The following is a 23,324-nucleotide window of genomic DNA, read 5'->3' on the forward strand; positions in this document are numbered from 1 at the left end:
GGATGCTGTGGAAGTAATTGTCTCTTCCTTTTGGTTGCTGCAAGTGGGGGCTCTTTCCTGCTCAGCAGCGTGGTGTTAAGTACGGTAAAGATGCTGTACCATGAAATGCAGCATCTTTACACTTAAAACAAAGGGGGATCTCCTTTATTGATTGCTGCTTGGTGTGCTGTGCGTGCAGCTCCCTCGTGGCAGCAGAGGAGCTGTGTGAAGAGGCAGGTTCAGCAGCTTTGCACTGGAAATCGTGTCCCCAGGTCAGAGCTCTCCACGGCACCGCTGGAGCTGCCAAGGCGTCACCCCTTCCCAGCTGGCTTTGAACACACTTCACTGCTGTTTGTCTTTTGATTCATAAACTTCTGATTTATAGAGACCCTGCAATGGCAAGTAGACCTAGTCTGCTTAGGGGGATATTTCATGAACTACTTAGGAAGTTTATAAAACAGACTCCCTAGATTATGAAGCAAGGGGGTATCTGTTTTGTAAGGAACATGTTACGAAATGAATTTGTCTCTAGGCCTAACTTAATTATTTTAATGATCCCACTGGTGGTTGTCGTAGGTGTCTTTCTGTGTGCATTTTGTGACCTACATGCTTGTGATCATTTGTGAAATCTAAAGATTTAAAAATATATTGGACCTTTTTACTTCCTTGCCTCCTTCCACTGAAGTAAGTGGAGGTGGTTTGGATATTGGTGTGTTGGGCCAGATCTCTTTTCCAGTGAAGTCAATGAGAGTTTTACTGTAAGCTTAAATGAAAACAAGCCCTATTGTTGTAGAAAATGAGCCTAATCATAGGCCTGGCCAGAATAATCCTTGTCCTCTGTGGAGTGACACCATGGCTGGAGCTGGTGTGCTGAGGAGTTCCCAGAACCTGAGCACTGCAGTGCTGCTTCTGCTGCTGCCCACAGTGCTCGGTCTCAAAGACTTGCGAGGGTGTAAAACTAAAAGTCAGGTGAGCACAAGGTGTCCTGCCCTTACAGGTGCATGCACAAACCTCTCCTGGCCTTCCTGAAGATGTGATTCTGCTGGTTTTGAAGGAGTTCCTTTATATTCTTATCTGTATAACTGAAATCCTAATTAATCTCTTCACGGGTTAATGAAATCCTGAAGAACAAAGTGCATATTTAAATAGAAGAAATATGCAGGCATGCAAACACAGGATTCAAATGTGAAAGCAGAAGGGAAGCTGGATCTCTGGAGCACAGAGTAACAAGCTGGAGTGGAGGATGCCAGGCAGGAGCTGATGTGGGCTGTGCCCTGTGCTGCTGTTTCCCCCATGAACTTTGTTAAGTTTTTGTTTTGTGAAATGTAATAAATTAATGAGCATAGCTAGGCCTTGCAGCCTCAGCTTGTTCTCTTGTGCTGTCCTGACATTGAATGCACGATCTGATGGCAGGGACAGGTATTGTCAGTCACTCTCATGGCTGCTGTAACTCCACTGATGCAAAATTACACCAGGTTGGTGGCTTTCCTAATCTGAACTAACAGCTGGGAGAAGCTGCAGAGCTGGAATTAAACTCCAGAGTTATAAACTCACTTCTCCATGCTCTGTCCACCAAACTGCCTACTCCTTCATCTCAGCTGCTGTGGTTGGCATCTACTTCATTCTTTTGGTGCTTGAAAATGAAATGACATCTGTAAAAACTTTACAGGGGTTTGTTTTTACCTGGCTTGCTCTCACTTGAAACTCAGCCAGGCAGGCCAGCTCTTAGCTTCACCATGGTGCTTGATTGTGTTCCTTCCTGGTGCAGGCATCACGACTGCCTGTCTGTCAGAGCTGGGCACCAGCACACAGAGGCACAGCAGAGGAATGTGCTGTTCATGTGTTCTGTGTTGAATTGGCTCTGCTGCAGTATGGTATGTGTTCAAAGGCCAAAATTGCTGCTTTTTACCTGCTGAGGGTCACATAAAGCAAAACCTGGGAGAGTTCTGCACGTGGCTGCTGGGAAGCTACTGTGCAGCATTTGCACCTTTCCTCATGGTCAGACTCCAAAGGGTCTCAGAAGGGTCTCAGAAGAGCTGGTGAGCTCTGGAAGCTGGGGTTTGCACCATGAGGCTGAAGCACTGAGGGAAGCCCAGAGCACAGCCCCTGTGTCCCCTCCCTCCTGATGGAGTGCAGCTGCTGCCACTGCTGCAGGTAATCCATTTAGGTCTGGAGACGCTTTGGCAGCAGCAAATCTCTCTTGAGAAAGTGGACAATGAAAACCAGGGACTCTCTTTAACCTCTTTGGTGTCATACTGTGTTAGGCCAGTGATTTATACCAGTGCAGTCTACACCAAAAGCTGCAGCTTTGGCATTTGGGGGACGCAGCCTGAGCTCTGCCCTTGCAAAACACACCTGCAGATCCATGGGCAGATTTGGGTAGTGGAGCTCAATGGGAACCAGTACATGCAGTGGAGAAACTGGGTCCTCTGCTTGTGCCAGGGCTGTCTTGGAGGGAATGAGGGCTGAATTTTGGCCAGTAGTACTTAAGATTGCTGCTGAATGAGGAAAAAAATTCAATTACTGCTTTTTAGTCTTATGGAGGGGGGATAATAGAGCTTAGAGTTAATACCAGTTTCAAACATATTTCTTCTTTGTTTCACATCCAGTTGTATTCTGTTTGCAGGCATGAGGGTTAAAATGGGGGCCTGCTTCTGCTTCCAATTAAATCAGGGGATGGTTTGGCCTTGACTTCACTGGAACCAGAGTCCAACCCATGACCAGAGTATTGTATTTAGGAATGAACCTCTTACAGTCACATAGGACAGTCAGGTTCAGCTTTCAGTAGCTCATCAGAACTCAACAGTGAACAGTTTACTTACTATTTTAAAGTTTTTGGTAAGCTTAATTTTGTAGGGGAGATGTCCTCTGTGCAGCAGGTGTCTCCTTCCTGGGTGGGGGTTCCTTCTCTAGAGCCCCTGACAGGGGCTCCTTTTTTTGGGAACGTGGCTGTAGGGGTGGGCTCTTCCCAGCAGACATGGTGGTGTGTTGCTTCCTGTCTGTCCCTGCTCTCCAGCTGCAGGAGTGAAAAACCTGCTGGAAATTCCTCTTTGTTTCTGCTCATCTGCCAATGGCTCAGGCTCACCAGCAAAAAACTACACAAATCTTCCTGGCTGGTGTGGCTCTGTGGGCCTTGGGGATTGTTTTCCCTTTAAAATAGCTTTTCAGCAAGTTGTTCTTGATGTCTTCAGTTTCTTTAAATGAACAGCCAGGAAAAATACATTGGTTACATCTCAATCAAAAGTTAGAATAAACAAGAAAATAAACATTATTTGAAGTGTGATAACAAAGTCTAGATAGAGAGAGCTGGATGCAACTTCCCAAGCACACACATGCCTGGAGAGAAAGGAGCAGTGCCAGTGTCCTGTGAGTTCCTGCAGTGTCTGCTCAGGGCAGGGCTGCTGTGAGCTGTGCTGGAGCTGAGCAGCACTGTACTGCAGCAGCTTTACATTCTGGGACTGGCCAAAATCGCCGTAGTTTTTTGTCCTCCGCTCAGTGGAGTTTACAAGGATGGGCTGCAGGAAAAGCAGATGGAGCAAGAATGTGAGACGGGCTGGGTTATGTCCAAATTATTGTCAACAGCAGGAGAGCTGTACCAGTTTGGTGGAACAAGGAAATGTCCGAGCACAGGGGCAGCTGCTTGTCAGCAGAAAGCTGATTTATCTATCAGTGCCCAGAGAGACTGGGGTGCTTGCTGTTCCCAGCACTGGGGATGTCCCAGTGCAGCACAGGCCAGTGTGGGCACCCACGGTCACTGGCTGTCCCTGCTCAGCCCAGGGGATGCAGAGCTGCAGGGTTCTGGGCATCCTGGCTCTCGGAGCTGTTTCCTGTGAATCTGGAAATAAAGGAGATAATCATAGAAAAACACTGCTCAGCTTTTTGTCTGGGATTAGAAGTGAAGGTCTGAGACTCCAGTGGATTGGACATGGCAGCTGTGCGTGTGAGCAGTGTGTGCCAAAGCCAGTGTGGTGGGTGTCCCCGTTTGTGCTCTCTCAGGGCTTGTGAAGCCCTTGAGTCAGTGGCATCCCTCTTTCTCCTGCTGAAACGTCCTGGTTTCACAGCACCCACACATGCAAAAGATGTGGAGGGCCAGACTCACACCCTGAAAGGGAAATGAGTTCCATTTGAAATTTTCCCTGCCTTCACTGAGTCTCAGTGGGAGTTTCACTCTTGACTTCAACAAGCAGGATTTAGCCCATTTATATTATAATATAACCAGTGTCTGCATGTCCTCAGCCTCCCAGCCTGCCCAGCTGTACTGGGCTGCTGGTAATGGAAGTAAGTCCAGATTTAGTCAGATTGAAAATCTGAGTGAAATACTGAGTTATCCTCCACTGGAAGTTACAGAAGGAAGGAGAGCAGTGAGAGAGTTGGTGTTTGATGTAGCCCTGCTCTCACCAGGGCACTGTGATAGGGGAAAGGGATGGGTAAAGGAATAGCAAGAGAAGACTGGTACAGGCAGGAATGTTTTATTTGAAATTTGTATCTTCTCATGTATTAACAACTTAATTTTCTTGAGTGCCTGCAACTCCCAGTGAGTTTGAGCTGCAATGCAGTTCTTGCAGAATTGGGGCCTTTGGAAAACCTTTGCAAAACTAAGATGCTAGTTTTGAATTTTGGTTTAAATCAAAGAATTTTTGTTCTGAGTCTATTTTCTTGACCAATATTTAGTGTAAATTATGCATTGAGAAAACATGAGAGGCCCAGAATCCTCACAGACTTCAAATCAGAGCAGCAGGAACAGTGGCATAAGAGAGGATACCATATAAATTTATATTAATGTTTTTAATATTCCCCAATTATTTAGGCAAAAGTTCAATTAGAATGAAGTAAAAGGCACAAGGAGAGAAAAAATAGCCAATATATAGCATGTAACAGAATGTTATACTGGAAAAAATCAGTAGCACCAGGAATCCAGTTTACATGCTTCTTTAACTTCAAGTGTAAGTACACCATTTAAAATAGAGAGGAATTCCCAGGTAGGTGAATATTACCTGCAGTGTAGCAGCTTCTGTGTAGGTGCTGGATCTCAGAGTATTTCATTGAAAGAATAACATTCATCTCCTACCCTGAACACATCCCGTGTTTCGAAGGCTCACATTATTTGGTGACTTTTATTAAAAATATGCACGTCAGCCAGGCTGCTATTGTCACTCTCCCCAGAGTCAGTGCTTGTTGGGAGCAGGGGTGGCAGAGCTGGCCTGTCCTGCACTGCAGTGGCAGCCCCTGCTGGGGCTGGGATGCCCTGGGTGCTCACACCTGACGTGCTCAGAGCCCTGTTCTGGGCATGGTTATCCAGCAGCTCAGCCAGACCAAACCATGGGAATTGGATGCTTAAACATCATAAATCATGGGAGGCTCTTTGTCCCTATCCCTGCTGCCAAAGATGAACAAGCCATGTCAGTGGCAGATAGGGAACTTGTAAGGAAGAAATGCACATTGTACCTGTATTTGAAAGTTAGGTTTTTTGCCTTGTTGAGCACATCAAATGCTTTTCATCACTGATGAGATAAACAGGTGTGGTGGGATGCTGATGTGTGTGTAGCAAAAGGTCTCTGTCCTCTGTGTGTCTGCTTCCCTTACCTGTGGATGGAGGCATGTGCCAAATTAAATTCAAGGATTCGTGTTGCAGCAATTAACGTACTAGAAATGTTTGTTTAGTGAAGTATTTTAATAGCTGTTAACACACTAAAATAGACAAACTCTTTAACAAGGCAAGTTGGAGTCCTCAGCCTGAGGAAGGGCTGTGTCCTGCCCCATTGCTCGTGCTGCAGCACTCTGCTCCTGCTGGTCACCCACAGGGCACGTGGGACACCGGGGATGAGTGACCAGTGCTGATGGGCCCAATCCCACCAGCAGGTGAAGGGCTTGGGGTAATACCCCTGTAAACCTGGTGAGAATGAAGAGTTTGTGGCAATCTCAATTCCCTTGTATTTGGTCTGCTCGTGGTGATTGTCTGAGCACTCCTCCTCCTCCTCCTCCTCCCTGTTGGGGTGTGTGGCTGAAGGCTCCAGGGCCAGAGTGGCTCTTCACTACCAAGAGAATTTTTCCATTCAGGAAAAGACACAAACCTCTCTGCCTGGGATTAATGTTTCCACTCCCTTGTCTCACCTGCTAATTTATGTTGAGTTGATACTGTTTCTACAAGTTATGAGATTAGTGTAGTGCATCAAACTATGAGTACACACACATTTCCAGGAAGTTATATATCAAAGTCATCTGCTAAAGTGTCTTAAATGTGTAGATAGGCTATAAACAAAAAGCATCTCTCACCCTTACCATGAATTCTTTGTGGTATTTCAAAAATAATAGGTAATTTCCACTTCAGTGGATTTTATTACCTGTTGCTCCAGCAGCCTTTAATTGATAGTAACAGTGAACAGAAAACAGAATTGTCCATGGCTTTGTTTTAACTACAAAATCCATTACATACCTAATTTTACTGTTTTAGTGGTGGCATAGAAAGAAGAAAGAAAATCCTTCCAGAGCTTCCTAAGAATGATTCTGCATGGTAGATTATAGTGTTCTTTATGGATTATTGACTTTTAAAAATACATGTTGATATTATATAGACTAGCTCTGATCTGTAACAAAAATAGATATTGTAGCCTGAACAGCAAAATATGAAGTATTAAATGCAGGTAATAGATCCTGCAGTTCCTTCAGGTGCTCAATAGTTAATGAGTGTAATATCCTTCTGAAGCATGGCAAAGTGAGCATATGGCTCAAAAACTCCTGTGGCATTCCAGGATCAGCACTGGGAGGCAGGAACTGGAAGTTACAGGAATTGGAGATGGATAAACATGTTACCTTGTGAGTTACCTCCTGGTAGTGAGTTGACCCTGGCTGGTCACCCAGGCACCACCAAAGCTGCTCTCTCCCCCCTCCGCAGCTGGACAGGGGACAGAAAATATAGTGAAGGTTCATGAGTTAAAGACCAGGAGAGATCACTCAGGAAATACCATCAAAGGCAAAACAGGCTGGAATTAGAGGTATTAATTTGATTTATTTCTAACAAAATCAGAGCAGGATAATGAGAAGTAAAATAAACCCTTCCCCCCCAGCCCCCCTCCTTCCTAGTTCTGTCCCCTCCCCTGGTGGCACAGGGAGACAGGGAATGGGGCTTTTGGTCAGTTCATCCCCCAGAGCTTCCCCTGCTGCCCAGGGAGAGGGGTTCTTCCCCTGCAGTACCGTGGGGTCCCTCCCACAGGGGAGTTCTGCAGGAACTTGTGACCTGCTGCAGCCTGAGTGTCTCCCGGGCACGCAGCCCTCCCAGACCTCCTGTGCTTGGGGCTCTCCTTCCAGGGGTGCAGTGCTCCAAGGACAGGCTGCTCCAGCTGGCAGCAGGGCCCTCTCTGTCCCCTGGGTCTCCCACTGGGTCACAGCCCCTCCAGGGATGCACTGCTCTGGGGTGGGCACCTCCCCAGGGGCTGGATCTCTGCATCCCCCATGGATATCCCCAGGGGCTGGGGCTGGATCTGTGCACCCCCCATGGCACTGCCTTGCTGAAGGGCAGGGGCTTCCCCAGCCGTGGGGGAGTGTGAGGAGGAGGAGGAGGAGCTGGGGTCAGGGTGGCTCGATGTGGAGTGCTGGGGGACCTGTGTGACACTGGGCTTGATGCCTGCGCTGCACTTGGGGCTGGAAGCTGGTACCTGATGTGGTACTGCCAGAAGCTCCTTTTGGGGCACCTCTCTGTGCCTTCAGGCCCACGTGGCTCCCTGCACGTGGAGCAAACTCCTCACAGTTTGCAGAGTGGCAGTTCATACCCAAAGTGTAAGACTCAAGCTCTCACACACACAGTTTTTCCTCATCACTGTCCAAACAAAAGATGCTTAAAATCCTCCCCAGCCAAAACACCCTGCAAGCCAAGCGCACCACCTGCAGCAGCCCAGGGGGTGAAGATGTCTGGGATTGAAGTGGAAGCTGCAGGGGTGAAGCCTCACAGGGTTTCTGCAGCACGGGGCAGCCAGGTTGGGTGGGCACTGACCGTGCTGTAGCCCCTGCCTCTCCTCAGTGCTTCTTCCATCAGCTGCAGAAGGGCTGAAAATCACTGCTGAGAGAGCAGGGAGGGAAGGTGTGCTACAACCATACAACTGGCACACTTAACTGTAGCTGAAGTTTTAAACTGAGGTGGATCAGAAGCCCTCCTGCAGCCAGATGTAACTTTCAGCCACGTTCTCACTGCACAAGGCATGAGGGAGCTTGTGTCCTGGCAGTGCCTTCCACCTCTCTCTTAACTAATGCCAGGCCAGAAGGCAGAAGACATCCATCTGCTGGGTTATCCCTGTCCTCCTCTGGCCAGCCCAGCCTGCTTTTCACACAGCCTGGCTGGTTTAAGGCGTTTCCTGGGGAAAGCAGCTGCAGGTGCTTTCCCCATTCTGGTTTGCTTTGCTGGGAAGTTGTGCACAAACCCAAACCGTTGTATAGAAATAATGGAAATAGGAAAAACGCTGCTGGGAAGGTCTGACAGCAGTGCCCACTGCCCACTCAGGCTGTGCTGCTTCAGCTGGGCTGTGCAGTGCCAGCAGAGAGCTGGCACAGCCCTTGGGAGGCTTTCCACAGTGCTTTCCCAGCAGTTCCTGCCTTGTGACGGGACCAGGAGCAGGCTCCTGACAGACACAGCTATGTGAGCAGCAGTGCCAGACACAGGGTAAGGCCTGTCAAGCACCTCTGCTCCAATTCATAGCATTTTTTCTCTTCCAGGCAGATAACAGTATCTATCCTACCCACCTTGAGCAAATATTTGGGAGATAAGCAGCACTGTTTGTGCTCAGCAGCAGTGACTGGACTCTGCTCACCACCGGGGACACTTGGCTGCTGTGTTCTGCAGGGCAGTTTCAGGTCATGCTCTGTGTCCCACCTCTAAACAGCCCTCTTCTCCCTCTCTGTGGCATTTCCCACAGCCACCTCCTCCTCCTCCAGCTCCACAGCCCGGCCCAGAAGCCAAGTAGAGCTGAGAGCCCCTGAAGCACAGGGAGCCCTGCAGAGATTGCTGTGTGCGCTGGGGGCACACGGGGCAGGTTCAGCAGGGAGGACAGCGGGTGCAGCACAGACCCACCACGTCTGCAGGACCCACAGACAGGCATTTCTCTCCTCTTCCCCTGTCCTCCCACAGAATGAGGAGAGAGACACGTTTTAATGACAGTTTGCTGAAATGTGTGTTCCCTGCTGATTTGACATTGGGCAGAAAAAGTGTCTACAAAATCAATTTTTAATAAATGTAAACAACTAAATTATGAATGACAAGAATATCACTGAACAGTTAAATATTAATCATGTAATTACTTAAATTAATACTTTTAGTGCAATATTGTGATAGAGAGTTCTGCTTATGCAGTGTCACTGTGCTGACCAGAGCAGGGCACAGGGGACCACAGGACCACAGTGGCCCCCAGAGCACAGGGACCTGGGGGCCTTAGGGCTCATTGTGCCACAGCCCCAGCTCCTGCTTGTCTCACAGGTCCCACAATACTGGGTGCTCTTCTTAACACCTCTGGAACCAGATTTATTAGGAAAGAACTTGTATTTTCTGTTCAAAATAAAACCGTCAAGAAAATGGCTAAACTGGCCCAAACAAGACAGCAAAGTGCCCCACCCCGAAAATTTTTCTGTCCCCAAGTGCCGTGAAACTCCCCAGCAGCTGTGTGTGATATGCAGACCCACAGGTGTGCTCACTGATGGTCTTGGGAAGACCAGAGGCGCTCTGGGGGGAGCTGGGGGTGCCAAAAGCCCTGTCTGCTTCTGAAAGGGAGCTGGGAGAGTGCATGAAGGAGGTGGTGTGTCCTGAGCTCTGCTGTGGGGGCTGGACTCACTGCCCTGCAGGGCCCTCTGTGCTCCTGCCTGCCCAGGTGCTGCAGGGAGCCTGCAGGCTGGAGAATCCCTCACCAGGATTGAGGGGGGAGCCGCCTTCTGTGGGTACTTGCAGGCAGCACGGGGCTTCTTCCCTTGCCCAAGAAACTAAGAAAAGAATTTACTGGCACTCTTGTCCTTGTGGGTTGGCTGTCTTTGTTGTTTGTTTTTAATCTAATAAAAGAAGATCTTAATATCGTGGTAAAATCGGTACAAAGCTAGAAACTCGCCCCGTGGCGTTTTGGCGAAACATTCTTGAAAATGTAAAAGCCTTTAGCAGAAACAACAAAGGCACAAAGAAATAGTAGGAATGGGATCAACAGGTTCTGTTCTGGCTCTTGGGAGAGGCAGAGAAGTGCACCCAGCCAGGGCCCGAGGTGCCAGGCTGGAGGCTGGACAGCAGCCCCGCGGTGGCTCTGTGGCAGCGGTGGCCGAGGACAGGGACCCCGAGGGCTGGGGTGGGCAGCACTGCGGAGCAGGGAGCAGGCAGGAGGGAAGAGCACCTTGCTGGGAGGGCAGGAGCAAGCCAGGAGGAAGAAGAGGGGACTGGGAGGATCTGAGCTCTGGGCAGATGGTGTGAGCACGGCAGGACCCGGCCAGGGCAGTGGAGGCAGTGGGAAGACACGCTTGGCATCCTTAGGCTGGCAACTGCTGGAGCCGCTCCTGCCTCAGTCTGCTCCGTGTATGGGAATTAAATATTGGACACAGATTATACAAGTGCTTCTAAATGAGAAAGTGAAGCATCTCTTGCAGAAAGGTGGGAGTGCTGAAGAAGTGTTCATTGTTCAGACTCGCCCTTTGCTGCAGCTCTTTCTGCCCTGTCTCCCTTTCCCTGTGCCTCCTGCCCTTCACAGGCATCACTGCAAGTACCATTGCTGTGTGCCATAAGCAAGTGCCTCCTGAAAATGCTAATTTGTCCACCAGTACAGTGCTGGTTGCCATGACCACTCATAAAAACAGTAATTTTCAGGGTGACTAGTGCCCAGTCTGAGCTGCAGCAGCTCCCCATGACTTTAAACTCACAGCACACGGTGGGTCGCTCGAGGGAGCAGCTTCCTGAGGCTGCCAGCCAGGCTGGTACCTTATTTCTGACTGATCATCAGCGAGTCTGCACCGTGCAAAGCCCTTCCTGTCCCCCTGCTCTTGCTTACTTGCCAGCCCTGACACCCTGAGTGCATTTTGCTCCTGGGTGAGGCATTTCGTTCTGGCCACCAGAGACCCATCCACGGAGAGCTTCGCGTCCCGGTGCAGAGCATGGAGCTTCTCCTGGTCACTGCGCTCCTTTCCACAGCCTCACACATGGAGAGGAATCCTGTCAGGAACTGTCCATTGAAGCTGCCCTTTGAGTTCATTTTGCTCTCCCAGCATTGCATTTTCCAGAGGACTTTTCCAGGTATGGTTTGAACTGGTGAGATGGGAGAAGCTGGAGCTCTTTCCACATGCAGCATTACGACATGCTGCAGTGAAGTTGGTTCTTGGAACGTAGCAGCCCCCTAAAATGTCAAATAAATCCTTAAACTATTCATCACTCTGTTTTTGGGGTGGCAGTTAAGTCTTTCAACACTCTGTGAGTTTCTTTCCCCAGCAGTAATTTTGTTGGTGAAGAAATACAGCTCAGGGCACTCCACAAAGTGGAGCCTCAAAATTCATGTTTTGTTTTCATTACCAAAAAAATGCTTTGCTACATTAAAGACTGGCCCATTAAAGTTTTGTACCCTGTCTTCTCTGCACCCTGTCGTTGTTGGCAGACCTTCCCCTGTGCCCGTGCAGAGCAGAGCAGCTTTGCTTCTGCAGGCTCCACAGAGAAAGGGCAGCAGAGGGGAGGAGGCTTCAGCCACAGCTCAGCTTGCTCAGATGTAAGATCTCAAAACTTGAGATAGCCATGCAAATTTACTCAGTAAATGTATGTACTGAACCTTAAGCTATCAGTGCTTCCTCTGCTTTCAGTGTATCCCATCACAGCACACTGCCAAAGGAAATAAATTAACTGTCTGGTTCCTGGAATAAAGTGTAATGCTGCACAAAGCAGTGTATTTAACTGTCTTGGGCAAATGGCCTTAAAATAACAACAAAAAAGAACACAGTGAATTACAGGAGTCTTACTGAGCCTTGTGATTATATAAATTAAATGTTGCCAGGTGAACTGGATGGTATTCTCTGATACTGTAGGAACGCTGGAGGTTGGAGAAAACAGTAAATGTTATAATTAGGGTTTAGGAGAGCACTTGGTTATTCTCACAAGTAATTCAGACTAGCTGTGTGCTGGCATGGGCATGAGAGCAGGCAGTAAAACCTGGAGCTTCCTTAATTAAGAGGGCAGAAAGGTTTTTTAGCAAAATTCAGTGGAGACTTACCATGTCCAGTTTTATTTATTATATCCACATTTTATTTAGATATAAATGGTGCATTAATAAATTTACAACCATATTAGCAAGTTAGAAGATGAGCGCAAGGTGCAGCTGTGGGCCAGGGCACAGGCAGGAGCAGCAGCAGGGCAGGGGGGCAGCAAACCTGCCCCTTGCCAGCACCTGGGTGGGCACTGGCATCACTTGCAGATGCTCCCCATGCTGCTGGGGCTGGGTGCTGGTGCTGGGAGCAGGGAGGCAGCGAGGCTGGGCAGCAGCAGTGCTGGACATGGCCTGCAGCAAGGCTTGATGAGCTGTTTTCCAGGGAAGGGGAAAGCCCTGGCCTGGACTCAGCCAGCTCACGGGGGATTTCATGGGCCATTTGAAGGGCTGGCTCGATAGTGAAATGCAGCCAGCTGTGGGATGGGCTCTCTGGGAAATGGAGGAGTCCTCATGGCAGGATTATTTAAGACTCGACTTTGAAAGATGAGACAACTGCAGTTGGGAACAATGCTGCACTGTCACAGAGATGGACTCAATTACTTAATAGGTCGCTGCTGTCTGTCTCCTGCGTTTTCCCTTTCAAGAACATATATTCAGCTGGGTTATTTCTCATGGGAAGACAAAGCCTTGTGAGAGGAGGCAGGCATTTGGAGGGGAGAGGCTGGAGGAGCAGCAGCTAGGCAGATGCCTGGTTTGCTCTCCTTGGGACTGGAAAAACCTGGAGTGGTGTAGCTGATGTGGTCCTTTGGTCCCATAATCAGCTGATGCCCCGGTCACACAGGTCTTGATCCCATTTTTTTTCTTCACAAAAGATTTGCCAGGGTGCTCTCCCCCTGCCAGGCTCATCCCCAGTGCTGCTGGTGGTGACACTGTCGGGCTGCATGGGCCATTGCTTTCTGCTTTTCTGCATTGGATGGACACTGAGAGGTCCATGCAGCCCATCTCAGTGCCTGGGCAGCCTCTCCTTCAGCACAGGAAGGCTTGGATGGTGTTTGGTCAAATGCCAGCTGAGCTGGAGGCCAGCTCATGGCCAGGAGCCCAGCCCTGGAGTAGCCACTTGGTTCCCTGTTAGCAGGACAGGGAGGACAGGGACGTGTCACAGCCAGGGGCTCGTGTTCTCCCCAGGATCCCTCTGCCAGCCGTGGGGTGAGGGTTCCAGGGCCTTTCCTGGTGGGGCAGGGGCGTGCCAGGCTGAGGGCAGCGTGGGACCCTCACTGCCCTCACCCAGGGCACCTGCCCCAGTGCCCGTGTTTGTCACCAAATTAACATCCTGCATCACCTTATGCACGCTGAATTGATGCACCTAAATTGGTTGTTCTTAAGCCCCAAGGCTGTAATGAGATTTTGTCTCTTTTGCCCATTTCTTTTTCTCTTCTCTTTTTTTCAGAATAAGTCGTCTGTTTAATGGCACAGAGCCTATTGTCTTGGACAGTTTAAAACAACATTATTTCATTGATCGAGATGGGGAAATTTTCAGATATATATTAAGCTTCCTAAGGACATCTAAGCTACTGCTCCCAGATGACTTTAAGGTAAGGAAAGCTAGAGTCTGCAATGTGTTTTTTGCTCCGTTCTGTCATTTGTTTTGGGGCAGGTTGGTTTCTATGCTTGACCTAAACACACTTAACTAAATGTTGCTGTTTATTTGTTAGGATTTTTAGTACTTGTGTATTACACCAGGGATGCTATTATTTAATAAATGAGCCAGTGGTTGTCATGGATACCAAGAAAAGTTAAACGATGAGGCTTATAGCTAAATCAGTTTTTCTAAACTAATTGTATTTTCTCACATTTTTAGCTTATTTATCAGGGTATAACAACAATTAAGAAGCAACATCAGCAACTTGCACTTAGCAGGGTTTAATGCTCAGACTCTGAAAGAAATGTTTCAAGTTTGATACATAGAGGACTTGAACTGTGTAAATCTTTTTGCTATAAAAAAGAAACCTTTAAACAAGCCCATGAGGATTTGTGTTAGACATAACCAATGCAGATAGTTTGATTTCAGGAAGTAATCTGCTCACAGTTAATGTCAAAATATTCGTGGGAGATGGAATTGACTGAGGGCTTTCTAAGGAGCAGGACATGTTTTGTATGAAGTCATGGTTGTTTCTCTGAGGCCCTGATTGTTTAAAGGCTCTGCTTTTGGCCTTGTTTGTTTGGCTTTGCGCTTAGGAAACTTCCAGCATTGTCACCCTGATGTATGAAAATTAGAAGACAAAAGTGTCCAAACTGTAGATGACAAGATTCAACAAAAGCACTTATTCCAGGATGAAATGATGAATAAATTGGGATGGCAGATGGGGCTCTGCCAGTCAGAGGATGCAGAGCTTTGCTATGAAGGAAAACTTCTGCTTTCTCTGAAAGAGTGCCATTTCACTTTGTTGTACTGTCTGGGCACAGGACCACTTGGGTTGGGACTGAGTGAGTCCAGAGTGGTGGTGGTGGCTCTTGCTTTGGAGCAGGGCTGGTCCTGGTGCCCAGCTCAGCCACTCTCACCTGAGCTAGCAGGACAGTCATGTCTGACCCACCGTGGGAGGGTCTGCAGCTCACACCTGGCAGGGGCAGGTTTTGGCAGTCCTGGTTTGAGCTCAGCCCAGAAGGGCTGTCCTGAGCACTGGCGTTCCTGGTGAGTGGCAGATGGGCTGGAGAAGTGCCCTGTGGAATGGGGGGAAATGAGAAATGAGGGCTGGGTGGGAGAAAACTCTGCAGAGAAATGAAATTACCTGTGTGTAAATTCTGGTCTTTAGTGGAGCTAAAGACCAGAGCAGTCCTGGAGTTGTAGGATGGATCAAGGGAAGGGGTGGATGGAGAGGTGGGAGAGGCACAGGAGAGATGCTTTAGCAGCTGTGTTTTGTTCAGTCCAGTGGGGCAGTGTGAGAAGAGGCCACACCTCGAGTGCTGTGCCCAGTTCTGGGCCCTCACTTTGGGAAGGACCTTGGGAGCCTTGGACACGCCCAGGGGAGGCAACGAGGCTGGAGAGGGGCTGGGAACACAAACCCTGTGAGGAACCCCTGAGGGAGCTGGGGGTGCTCAGCCTGGAGAAAAGGAGACTCAGAGGTGACCTTATCACGCTGCACAGCTCCTGAAAGGTGCCTGTGCTCAGGTGGGGTTGGTCTCTTTCTCCAGACAGCACTGACACAACCAGAGCACACAGTCTCAAGCTGCACCAAGGGGAATACAGGTTGGATATCAGGAAAAAGTTTTTCACAGAAAGAGTGATAAAGTTCTGGAATGGCTGCCTGGGGAGGTGGTGCAGTCACCATCACTGGGTGTGTTTAACAAAGCCTGGATGTGGCACTGGGGGCCAGGGTTTAGTTGGGGTGTTGGGGCTGGGTTGGACTCGATGACCTTGAAGGTCTCTTCCAACCTCGGAATTCTGGGAATTCTGTGAAGAGAGGGGTAGAGAGAAGAGAGAGGTGGTTTGAGTTGATTATGGCCTCCACCAGCATCCAGATTTCAGAGATGCTCAGTCACAGAAGCAGCAGGATTTGGCTGGATTCTGCAGGGGAGAGGATGCCCAGGGCTTGTCTGCAGAGTGAGCCTGGCAGGGCTGGGGGCTCGGGGAGGGCTCTGTGCCCGCTCAGGGCCTGCCCCCCACCACCCCTCTGCACTGGGGGAGCTGCATTTCAGTGAGCTCCTCCCTGGGAGAGCTTTAGAGCAAACCCCAGGCTAATGAGGGCTCAAGAACAAAGCAAAGCATTGCTAGGTAGGGAGTAACTAAATCAAAATGCATAGAAGAATGAGCTGTAAAGCTGTATTAAAACTGCACTGTAAACGGATTTAACTTCACAGAAATCGTGTAATTTTGCCAGCATGATTAAAGTGACAGAAGACAATAATCAAAGGCAGCAAATGGAATCACTCGGTGTTTCTAAATGCAAAACTCTATTTAAGGTATAAAACCTGACAGCTTTTCCAGTGAGACTTGCATTAAATGTTCTTTATGTCAAACAAAGCACTATCAAGTGTTTTGAATATTTATTAGTTTTTACCCCTTAATTTAATCAAGCAGTTTATTAGCCTCAAGGTTTAGCCAAGTTGCTTTTCAACTTGAATTGCTGCTCAGATGGTTATTTTGGAAAGTTTGGAATGCTAGTACCACACCAGCATTACTGTGTTTGCTATTTCAGTGGTGTTTTCAGACGAAGTTAACACTGAAATGCAGAGAAAGTGGGGTGTGTGTTCTGAGGCTAGTGGTTCTTTATTATCAAGTCTGAGTCGTGTGTTTACAGTGAATATTAATTACACTTGCAACTGCTACTAAGCCAGAACTTGAAAGTGTCTCCCAGGTCTTGCTGCTGAAAGCAGCACTCCTGTGGTTCCTGTAGCTTTCCTGGGTTTGGGGGATTTTGAGCCCCGTGCTGAGGGCAGTGTGCCTGGCTGTGCCCTGCAGCCAGCCCGTCCCAGCTGCTGCTGGTGCCCGGCTTGGGGCCAGCTCAGCTCTGCCACTGCTCTCAGGGCTGGCTGCCACAGGAGCTGCTCCTCCCCTGGTGCCCAAAGTCCCCTCCTTGGTGTCCCCTGCCAGCAGAGGGGCTGCCCCAGGAGCAGCACGTGTCCCCTTCACTGTCCCTGCCCAGCTGCACACAGGAGCTGCTGTGGGTCTTGTTCGGGACTCACTCCCTGCTCAGAGAGCATCAGACAGGAACAGACACAGGCAATGTGAGTATTGTTGTTCCCTGTCAAAGAGGAGCACAAAGGAAAACAAAGAGTTTAATGTGGATTGCAGAGACCACATGTGGCACCAAAATTACAGGGCCACCACTCTAATTTATTAACACAGTTACAAAATTTGTGTGCTTGCATCTAAAGTCTCTCAAACTGACCTCAGGAAACAGTGCAGTTGTCATTGTAGAAGTGAGCAACTTTCTTTCATAGCCAGGAGTCAGATCTTCACAGCACTAAAAATATAAAAGAAACATTGACTTAGGATGACAGTTTGTTGTTTCATGTAATAAAGAATAACAAGTGAAAAATGGACAGAAGAGCCATTTCAGCCTGTTCAGGAGTCACCATTAGGGGCAAAAATAAAGGATGCCTTTGGTACTGAGAGAACAGCACCAGCTCTGTGGGACACATGGGCTCAGTGTGTGCCTGCCCTGGGTGGCAGATCTGAACCAGCCTGCTGGCCCTGGCATGGGAGCAGCAGCACTGCTGGCCTGGAGGTCACACCTCCTCCCCAGAAAGGTGTCACCCTTGTCACAGGTGACTGCTAGAATTTAGCCCACTTGAAATCCACCACAGAAAAAGCTTTTTTACTGAACAAAAAGCAGAAAATTATTTTCTGAAAGGTAAAAGGCTGCGTCTTTGAAAGATCTGTTAATGTTGCCAGTGAGATCTACATGTAGGCCAGAAGCTGTGGCTGGAGAAAGGCTGTGTGCATCCCTGCCTGTCTGCTCCCTTCCACAAGTGACCTGGCAGAACTTCCCACTGGTTCCTGCAACAGCCACAGGAGGTTGAAGGCTCATGGTAGCTGTAAAGGCTTTTTTTAATAAAAAAAAAATTGAGGGCTGTACTATCTCCCCTTTCAGTCTATCAAAGAGCACCCTGCTTGTGACTGCCACTGGTGGTGGGAATCACCTCCAGAGGAAAATGTGTCCCTGGGCTAAAGAGAAGCAGTTCCACTATCTGTCATAGTGCTTGGCTCTGGTGCTGCTGGCAGGGAGCTGGGAACACAGGGAAATAATGCTTGTAAGAAATGGGAGATGCTTGAGTCCTGCAGGACAAGGAAGTCCTGGGTATTGCACAAAATCTGCTGTGGAATGGTGCCAGCAGCACTGCCCCACCGGGCTGGAGCCGCTGTGGGAGGGAGCTGCAGGTGTCCCTGTGCAGGGATCAGGGCTGGCGTGGCACAGAGCTGTGCCCTGGGCTGTGACCCTCTGTGCCCGTGGCCACTGGGCTGCTCCTGCCTGTACCAGTGGGATGTGCCTCTCCTGGATGGGGCCAGGAGCAGTCATGGCTGCATCTGCCTTTGGTAACTTACCACAACCAGCAGCATGGAAATGTTCTCCTGCAGTTCCTGTGGCACCTCCCTGGCGAGGGCTCTTGTGGGTTTCATTCTTCTGCTTTACATTTCATGTTAATGGTAAATAAATCATCAGGGTAGGGTTTGATATCTGCAGTGCAAGGGTAGGAGTGTACCTATGCCAGTGTCACCTGGGCATCCCAGGCATTCAGTGCAGATAGTCCAGAGCTGGGCTCTCCTGATCTGGTCACAGAACTCTGAACAATGTGTAAAACCTGGAGGGAAAGTTTGTGGGCTTGGTGTGCAGAGCCCATGACCCTGTCCAAGTACAGGATCTAGAGAACCTGGCCCCCACGCTGTGAGCCACTCGTTCTGTGTTCCTGGCTCTGTGAAACACTCTTCCCTCCCTAAACACAGTGTCAGATTCCCTCAGGATGCCCCAGTCCCTCCCTGCAGAAAGGCCAAAAGTCCCATAAGAGGAGCAGGGACAGTGTTTGCTGCTGGTGGCTGTGGGCAGCAGTGCAGTGGGGTCACACAAGGTGTCCCTTCCCAGCACTGTCACTGGTGGACTGCAGTGAAATCCTCTTGCTACAGAAGACTCTTTTTTATCCCCTCTTACTACAGCACAAGGAATTCCCCTTACTGGCACTGCCTGACAGTGGTGCCCCGATTCCCTGACATCACCTCCTGGCACCAGCACACCTCAGTTCCCTGTTACAGGGCCCTTCTTCAGGTGCACAACCCTTCCCACATTTGTGCTGAACCAGAGTGTGGAATGGGCACAGGCAGGAGAGCCTGACTTTGGAGAGTAACCCAAACAACTTGGCCCAGCACCTGATGCTCCAGCTCAGCCCTGATTTCCACACAGCCCCCTGAAGCGTGGCTCTCTCGTTTTGGGAGCAGTAGTGGAAGAGCTGTTCCATTTGAAAGCAGGTTTTCTTCTCACAAAATGGTATCAGGATGTAAAATTTATCCTGTTCGTTTTCGGGCAAATGACAGCCAGCAGAGTCACTGGAAAGCTGCAGTTGGTGGGGTGGGCTGAGTGGGCTGTGGGAGAAGCAGGGCTGGTGTGATCTGGGCTTTGCTTGGTTTATGGCACTGCTGTTCTGGCCCGAGGGTGCAGGGCCACTGAGGTTCAGGATACGGCCGGGCCAGTGCAGAGGCAGGGGCCACTCACAGATCTGTACTGCAGTGGGTTTGCATCCAGCCTCAGGAGCCCTGTGCACTCTCTGCTCGCAGCCATGAAGGGCTGTTCTTTCTTTCACTGTACCATCTCTTCCAGGTTTTACTGTTGAGTTTTCTTAGCACATATTCACTTGATTGATTTTACAAATAATACCTTATTTTATAGTGTCCATGAACCCAGATACTCCAAAACTGGTTTTTCAGGACCTATTGAAAACAGCAGATGACTTTCCATTGCCTTCAGAAAGTACTGGGTGCTCCTGATCACTCTACACCATTACATTTTTCCTTAGCATTGCATGTTTCCTTGCTTGGAAGAGCAATCCATGGCACCAGCAGATGCCAAGTGAACATTTGGCAGGCCACTCCACACACCTCTGTACCTAACACAGCTGGTAGACTGTGCTGGTTCAGTGTCCTGCACAGAGATTTCAGATATTTTTTTTTTTTTATTAGGCCACTAATCCCTGTAGGTTTAAACTGAACCCCTATTCAGTACTGAGGGAGCATCACTGGTGGACAGAGGAAAGCAGGAATGGTTCAGCAGAGAGTGCTGGTTTTGGGAAGGGTGAGAACACCTTCCAGCAGAGGACGAGGCTTTGGGGCTGGTGCTGTCTTACCTGAGCCCAGGTAGTGCAGGCAGCCTCCACAGCTCTTTGCCTGGCCTGTTCCCAGCACTGGCTGTTGGTTGTTTGCAGCATGCTCTCTGCATGATTTCTTCTTTAATCTTCTGTGTTTTCCATCTTCAAGCTGTCCCGTGAGAGTGTTTGTTGCCCTCATTTCTTCCCACTCGCTCTTATCCCTCTTCCTCTCTGCTCCTCTTATCCTCCAGTCCTTTTTTCTGCCTTAGCTGTGTGCACATTGTCCCCACCTCAGCAGACATCAAAGAGATGTAAAGGATTGGATGTCCCTTTTGTAAGTCGCTCACCTTGCCCTGTCACTGTGAATATTCATATGTCTCCAGGCTGCAGGCAGCCCTGGGGTGAAGGAGCACCTCCACTACCAGTGGGTCTGTGGTGCCAAATTTGAGCAGAGATAACTGCTTTGGTTCAGTAATACCCTGCAGCAGGAGATTTTACAGGTTAATTCCACACCTGTATGTAGAGTTGCACCTTTTTTTGCTGCATCTTCATTGGCCTTTGATTCCCCTCCTCCCTGAGTCCTGGGGCAGCAGCACACCCGTTATTTTTCATGTGCTTTTGGTGCCCATTACTTGATTGCTTCTTGTCGTATCATTCTTTCCAGTCCAAATGATTCCAGCCATTTCAGTCTTGATTTTTCTTTTCATTTTATTTTTCATGTCACTGGTGTAGAACTGGCCTCTGTCAGTGTTGACCTCCAGCACACCCCACAGGAGCAGCCGTGGGGCAGCATTTGTGTATGTCAAGAGGTGCAGGAGCTGGGAGAGCAAAGCCAGGTGTCTGCAGGGAGCAGCTGAGCTCCTGTGAGGCTGGGGGAGCAGAGTGCCCCCAGGACCTCTCCCTCTCCCCCTGCTCTGGCTGGGCCTGGGGGGCTCAGCTGCCTCCTGGGGCCTGGGGGGCTCACACCCTTTGCCTCTCTGTACTCCCACATGTTTCAGCTGGGCTGGGAAGATCTGTCAGAGTCTGATGAAACAATCACTGAACTGGGAATTGGATCAAACTGGGAATTTGAATTGCCCAAAGCCCAAGTGAAGTGATGGACGAATGGCAGGGAAGAAGTGCTTCTCTGCAGCCCTTGGAGCACATGGCTGAGCTCCCAGCCAGCAGCATGGTCACCACCTCCGTGTCATTTACCGGAGTAAAAGTGAGACAAAGTAGGCTTGAAACACATGAATAGTCATCAACAGCAGACAGCAGCTCAGCTGCTGTGGATGAATTCAGCCTCAGCAAAGGCAGGTGAGAAGTGAAGCTGAACTGACATCTCCATCTCCTGTCGGGCGAGCGGCGGCAGCGGAGCCTGAGATCTGCTGTGGGATCAGAAGTGTCCGAGCCACCATGGAGAGCAGGGCTTGGAACATCTTCTCTTACATCAGTGAGCTTTGTTTACTGCAACCAGCTATTTTGATTTCTTAACCCAAGAGTGAAGCCTTCTGGCATGGAGCTTGTGGGATAATAAATGAAAGGATAATTCAGTGCAATGGGAACTTCTCAGTCAGCCCAAACAATTCCACACCAGCACCGTGTGGTTTCTGTGGAGGTGTAAGTACGTGGGTACCTGTTGCCTTTGCTCTCTTGCTGACAATACATAAGCCTAAGTAGGTCAAAGAGGAACAATACTCATTTTTAAAAGAGAACTATAAGCATTTCTAGTTTCTCTCTCTCCCTCTCTTTTTTTTTTTCTTTCCCAGGACTTTAATCTTTTATATGAAGAAGCAAAGTATTACCAGCTGCAGCCAATGATTAAGGAACTTGAGCGATGGAAACAAGAGAAAGAACAAAGGAAACATTTCCAGCCTTGTGACTGCTTGGTTGTAAGAGTGACTCCAGATCTGGGGGAAAGAATTGCATTGAGTGGGGAGAAGGCTTTGATAGAAGAGATCTTCCCGGAGACGGGGGATGTCATGTGCAACTCGGTGAACGCGGGCTGGAACCAGGACCCCACCCACGTTATCAGGTTTCCCTTGAATGGATACTGCCGGCTGAACTCCGTGCAGGTAATGAACGGCCTGTCCTGCTGCCTCCTCGGGGCTGGGCTGCTGTTTTACTGTGGCTTCTTCAATTATATGCAAATTATTTGCTTCTGCCCAATTACTTTCGGTGCTTATACTGCAAGGAAACATTTTTCTGCCTGGTGAGATCACAGTCTTTCAGGTTTTCCTAAGTCTAAGCAGAAAAATACATTTAGATTTTGTGTATGTTAGTGCCATGCTGGCCTCATAATGGTGTTATACTGATAAATGCTAATTTTTTTCATCAATGTATAGCCTTCGGCAGTTTTTTTTTTCCTCCAAAGTGCCTCTAGGAAGAAAGAGAGAGTTCCAAAAACTACAAAAAAAATCTCCACACCATTTTATAGAAAATGCAACAATGTGTAAATGCATAATTTATGTCTCACTCATAATTAAATGATGGTGCCTGCGGGATGGACTTAAAAAAATTGATCTCTGCACTTTTTTTTTTTTTCAAAAGGATGTTCTATAAAAATTGCCCAGAGTATTTTAAACAAAAATGTATTTCATTTTATACTCAGAGTTTTGACATTCGGTTTAAAATTAAACATATGAAACAAAAGAAGATAACTGGACAGATAGGTGGATGGCAGCAGGAATGAATACGTGGCCTGTGTGTAGGCAGCAGCCCGGTGCCATCGGCCAGGGATCACCGGGGCTCTGCTGCTGTGCCTGTCCGGGCAGGAACCAGTGCCCTTAACTGGGCAGGGCAGAGCTCTTGGATCCCTGCGTATTCCTTTGGAATAGGCTGCAGATGCTCGTGTTACGGGCAGGGACATCAACCCAGAGGGGAGCATTTCCCAAATGACCGTCCTCTGCTGTGGCTGTGATCTGGGCTCTGGGAATGCCGTGGCCGCCTGGATAAACTCCCTGTGGGCAAAATCCCAGGGAGAAGCTGGTCTGGCTGGGCAGGGAGGGCGGCAGCAGGGAGGACAAGACCCCGGAGATGCCGTGGGTGCTGCACGTCAGGCTCGGGCACCGTGCGCCTGCCAGGCTGCCGGGGACATCCTCAGCAGGGTCCCCTGCCCTGCAGAGGCGGCGGGAGGCGGCGGTGACCCCTGCGAGGGCAGTGCCCCCGTGGGCAGTGACCCCTGCGTGGGCAGTGCCCCCTGAGTGGGCAGGGACCCCTGGGAGGGCAGTGCCCCCGTGGGCAGTGCCCCCTGCGAGGGCAGTGACCCCTGCGAGGGCAGTGCCCCCTGCGTGGGCAGGGACCCCTGCGAGGGCAGTGCCCCCTGAGTGGGCAGTGACCCCTGGGAGGGCAGTGACCCCTGAGTGGGCAGTGACCCCTGCGTGGGCAGTGCCCCCGTGGGCAGTGACCCCTGCGTGGGCAGTGACCCCTGGGCTGGAA

The 23,324-nt window shown here is 49.5% G+C and overlaps 1 protein-coding gene across 1 annotated transcript in view; it reads left to right on the forward strand.

Annotated features, from left to right (window-relative positions):
* Positions 1-23,089, forward strand: part of KCTD15 (potassium channel tetramerization domain containing 15) — a 36,832-nt gene extending 13,743 nt beyond the window's left edge. The window contains exons 4-6 of the mRNA XM_041396267.1: positions 13,564-13,708; positions 21,656-21,961; positions 22,724-23,089. Coding sequence (XP_041252201.1) covers positions 13,564-13,708; positions 21,656-21,961; positions 22,724-23,089 — 817 coding nt within the window. The remainder of the gene's footprint in view (positions 1-13,563; positions 13,709-21,655; positions 21,962-22,723) is intronic.
* The last annotated feature ends 235 nt before the right edge of the window (positions 23,090-23,324 follow it).

This window comes from Onychostruthus taczanowskii, unplaced genomic scaffold (assembly GCF_017590055.1).
Source record: "Onychostruthus taczanowskii isolate IOZ18803 unplaced genomic scaffold, ASM1759005v1 scaffold127, whole genome shotgun sequence".
In the NCBI taxonomy this organism is placed as follows: Eukaryota; Metazoa; Chordata; class Aves; order Passeriformes; family Passeridae; genus Onychostruthus; species Onychostruthus taczanowskii.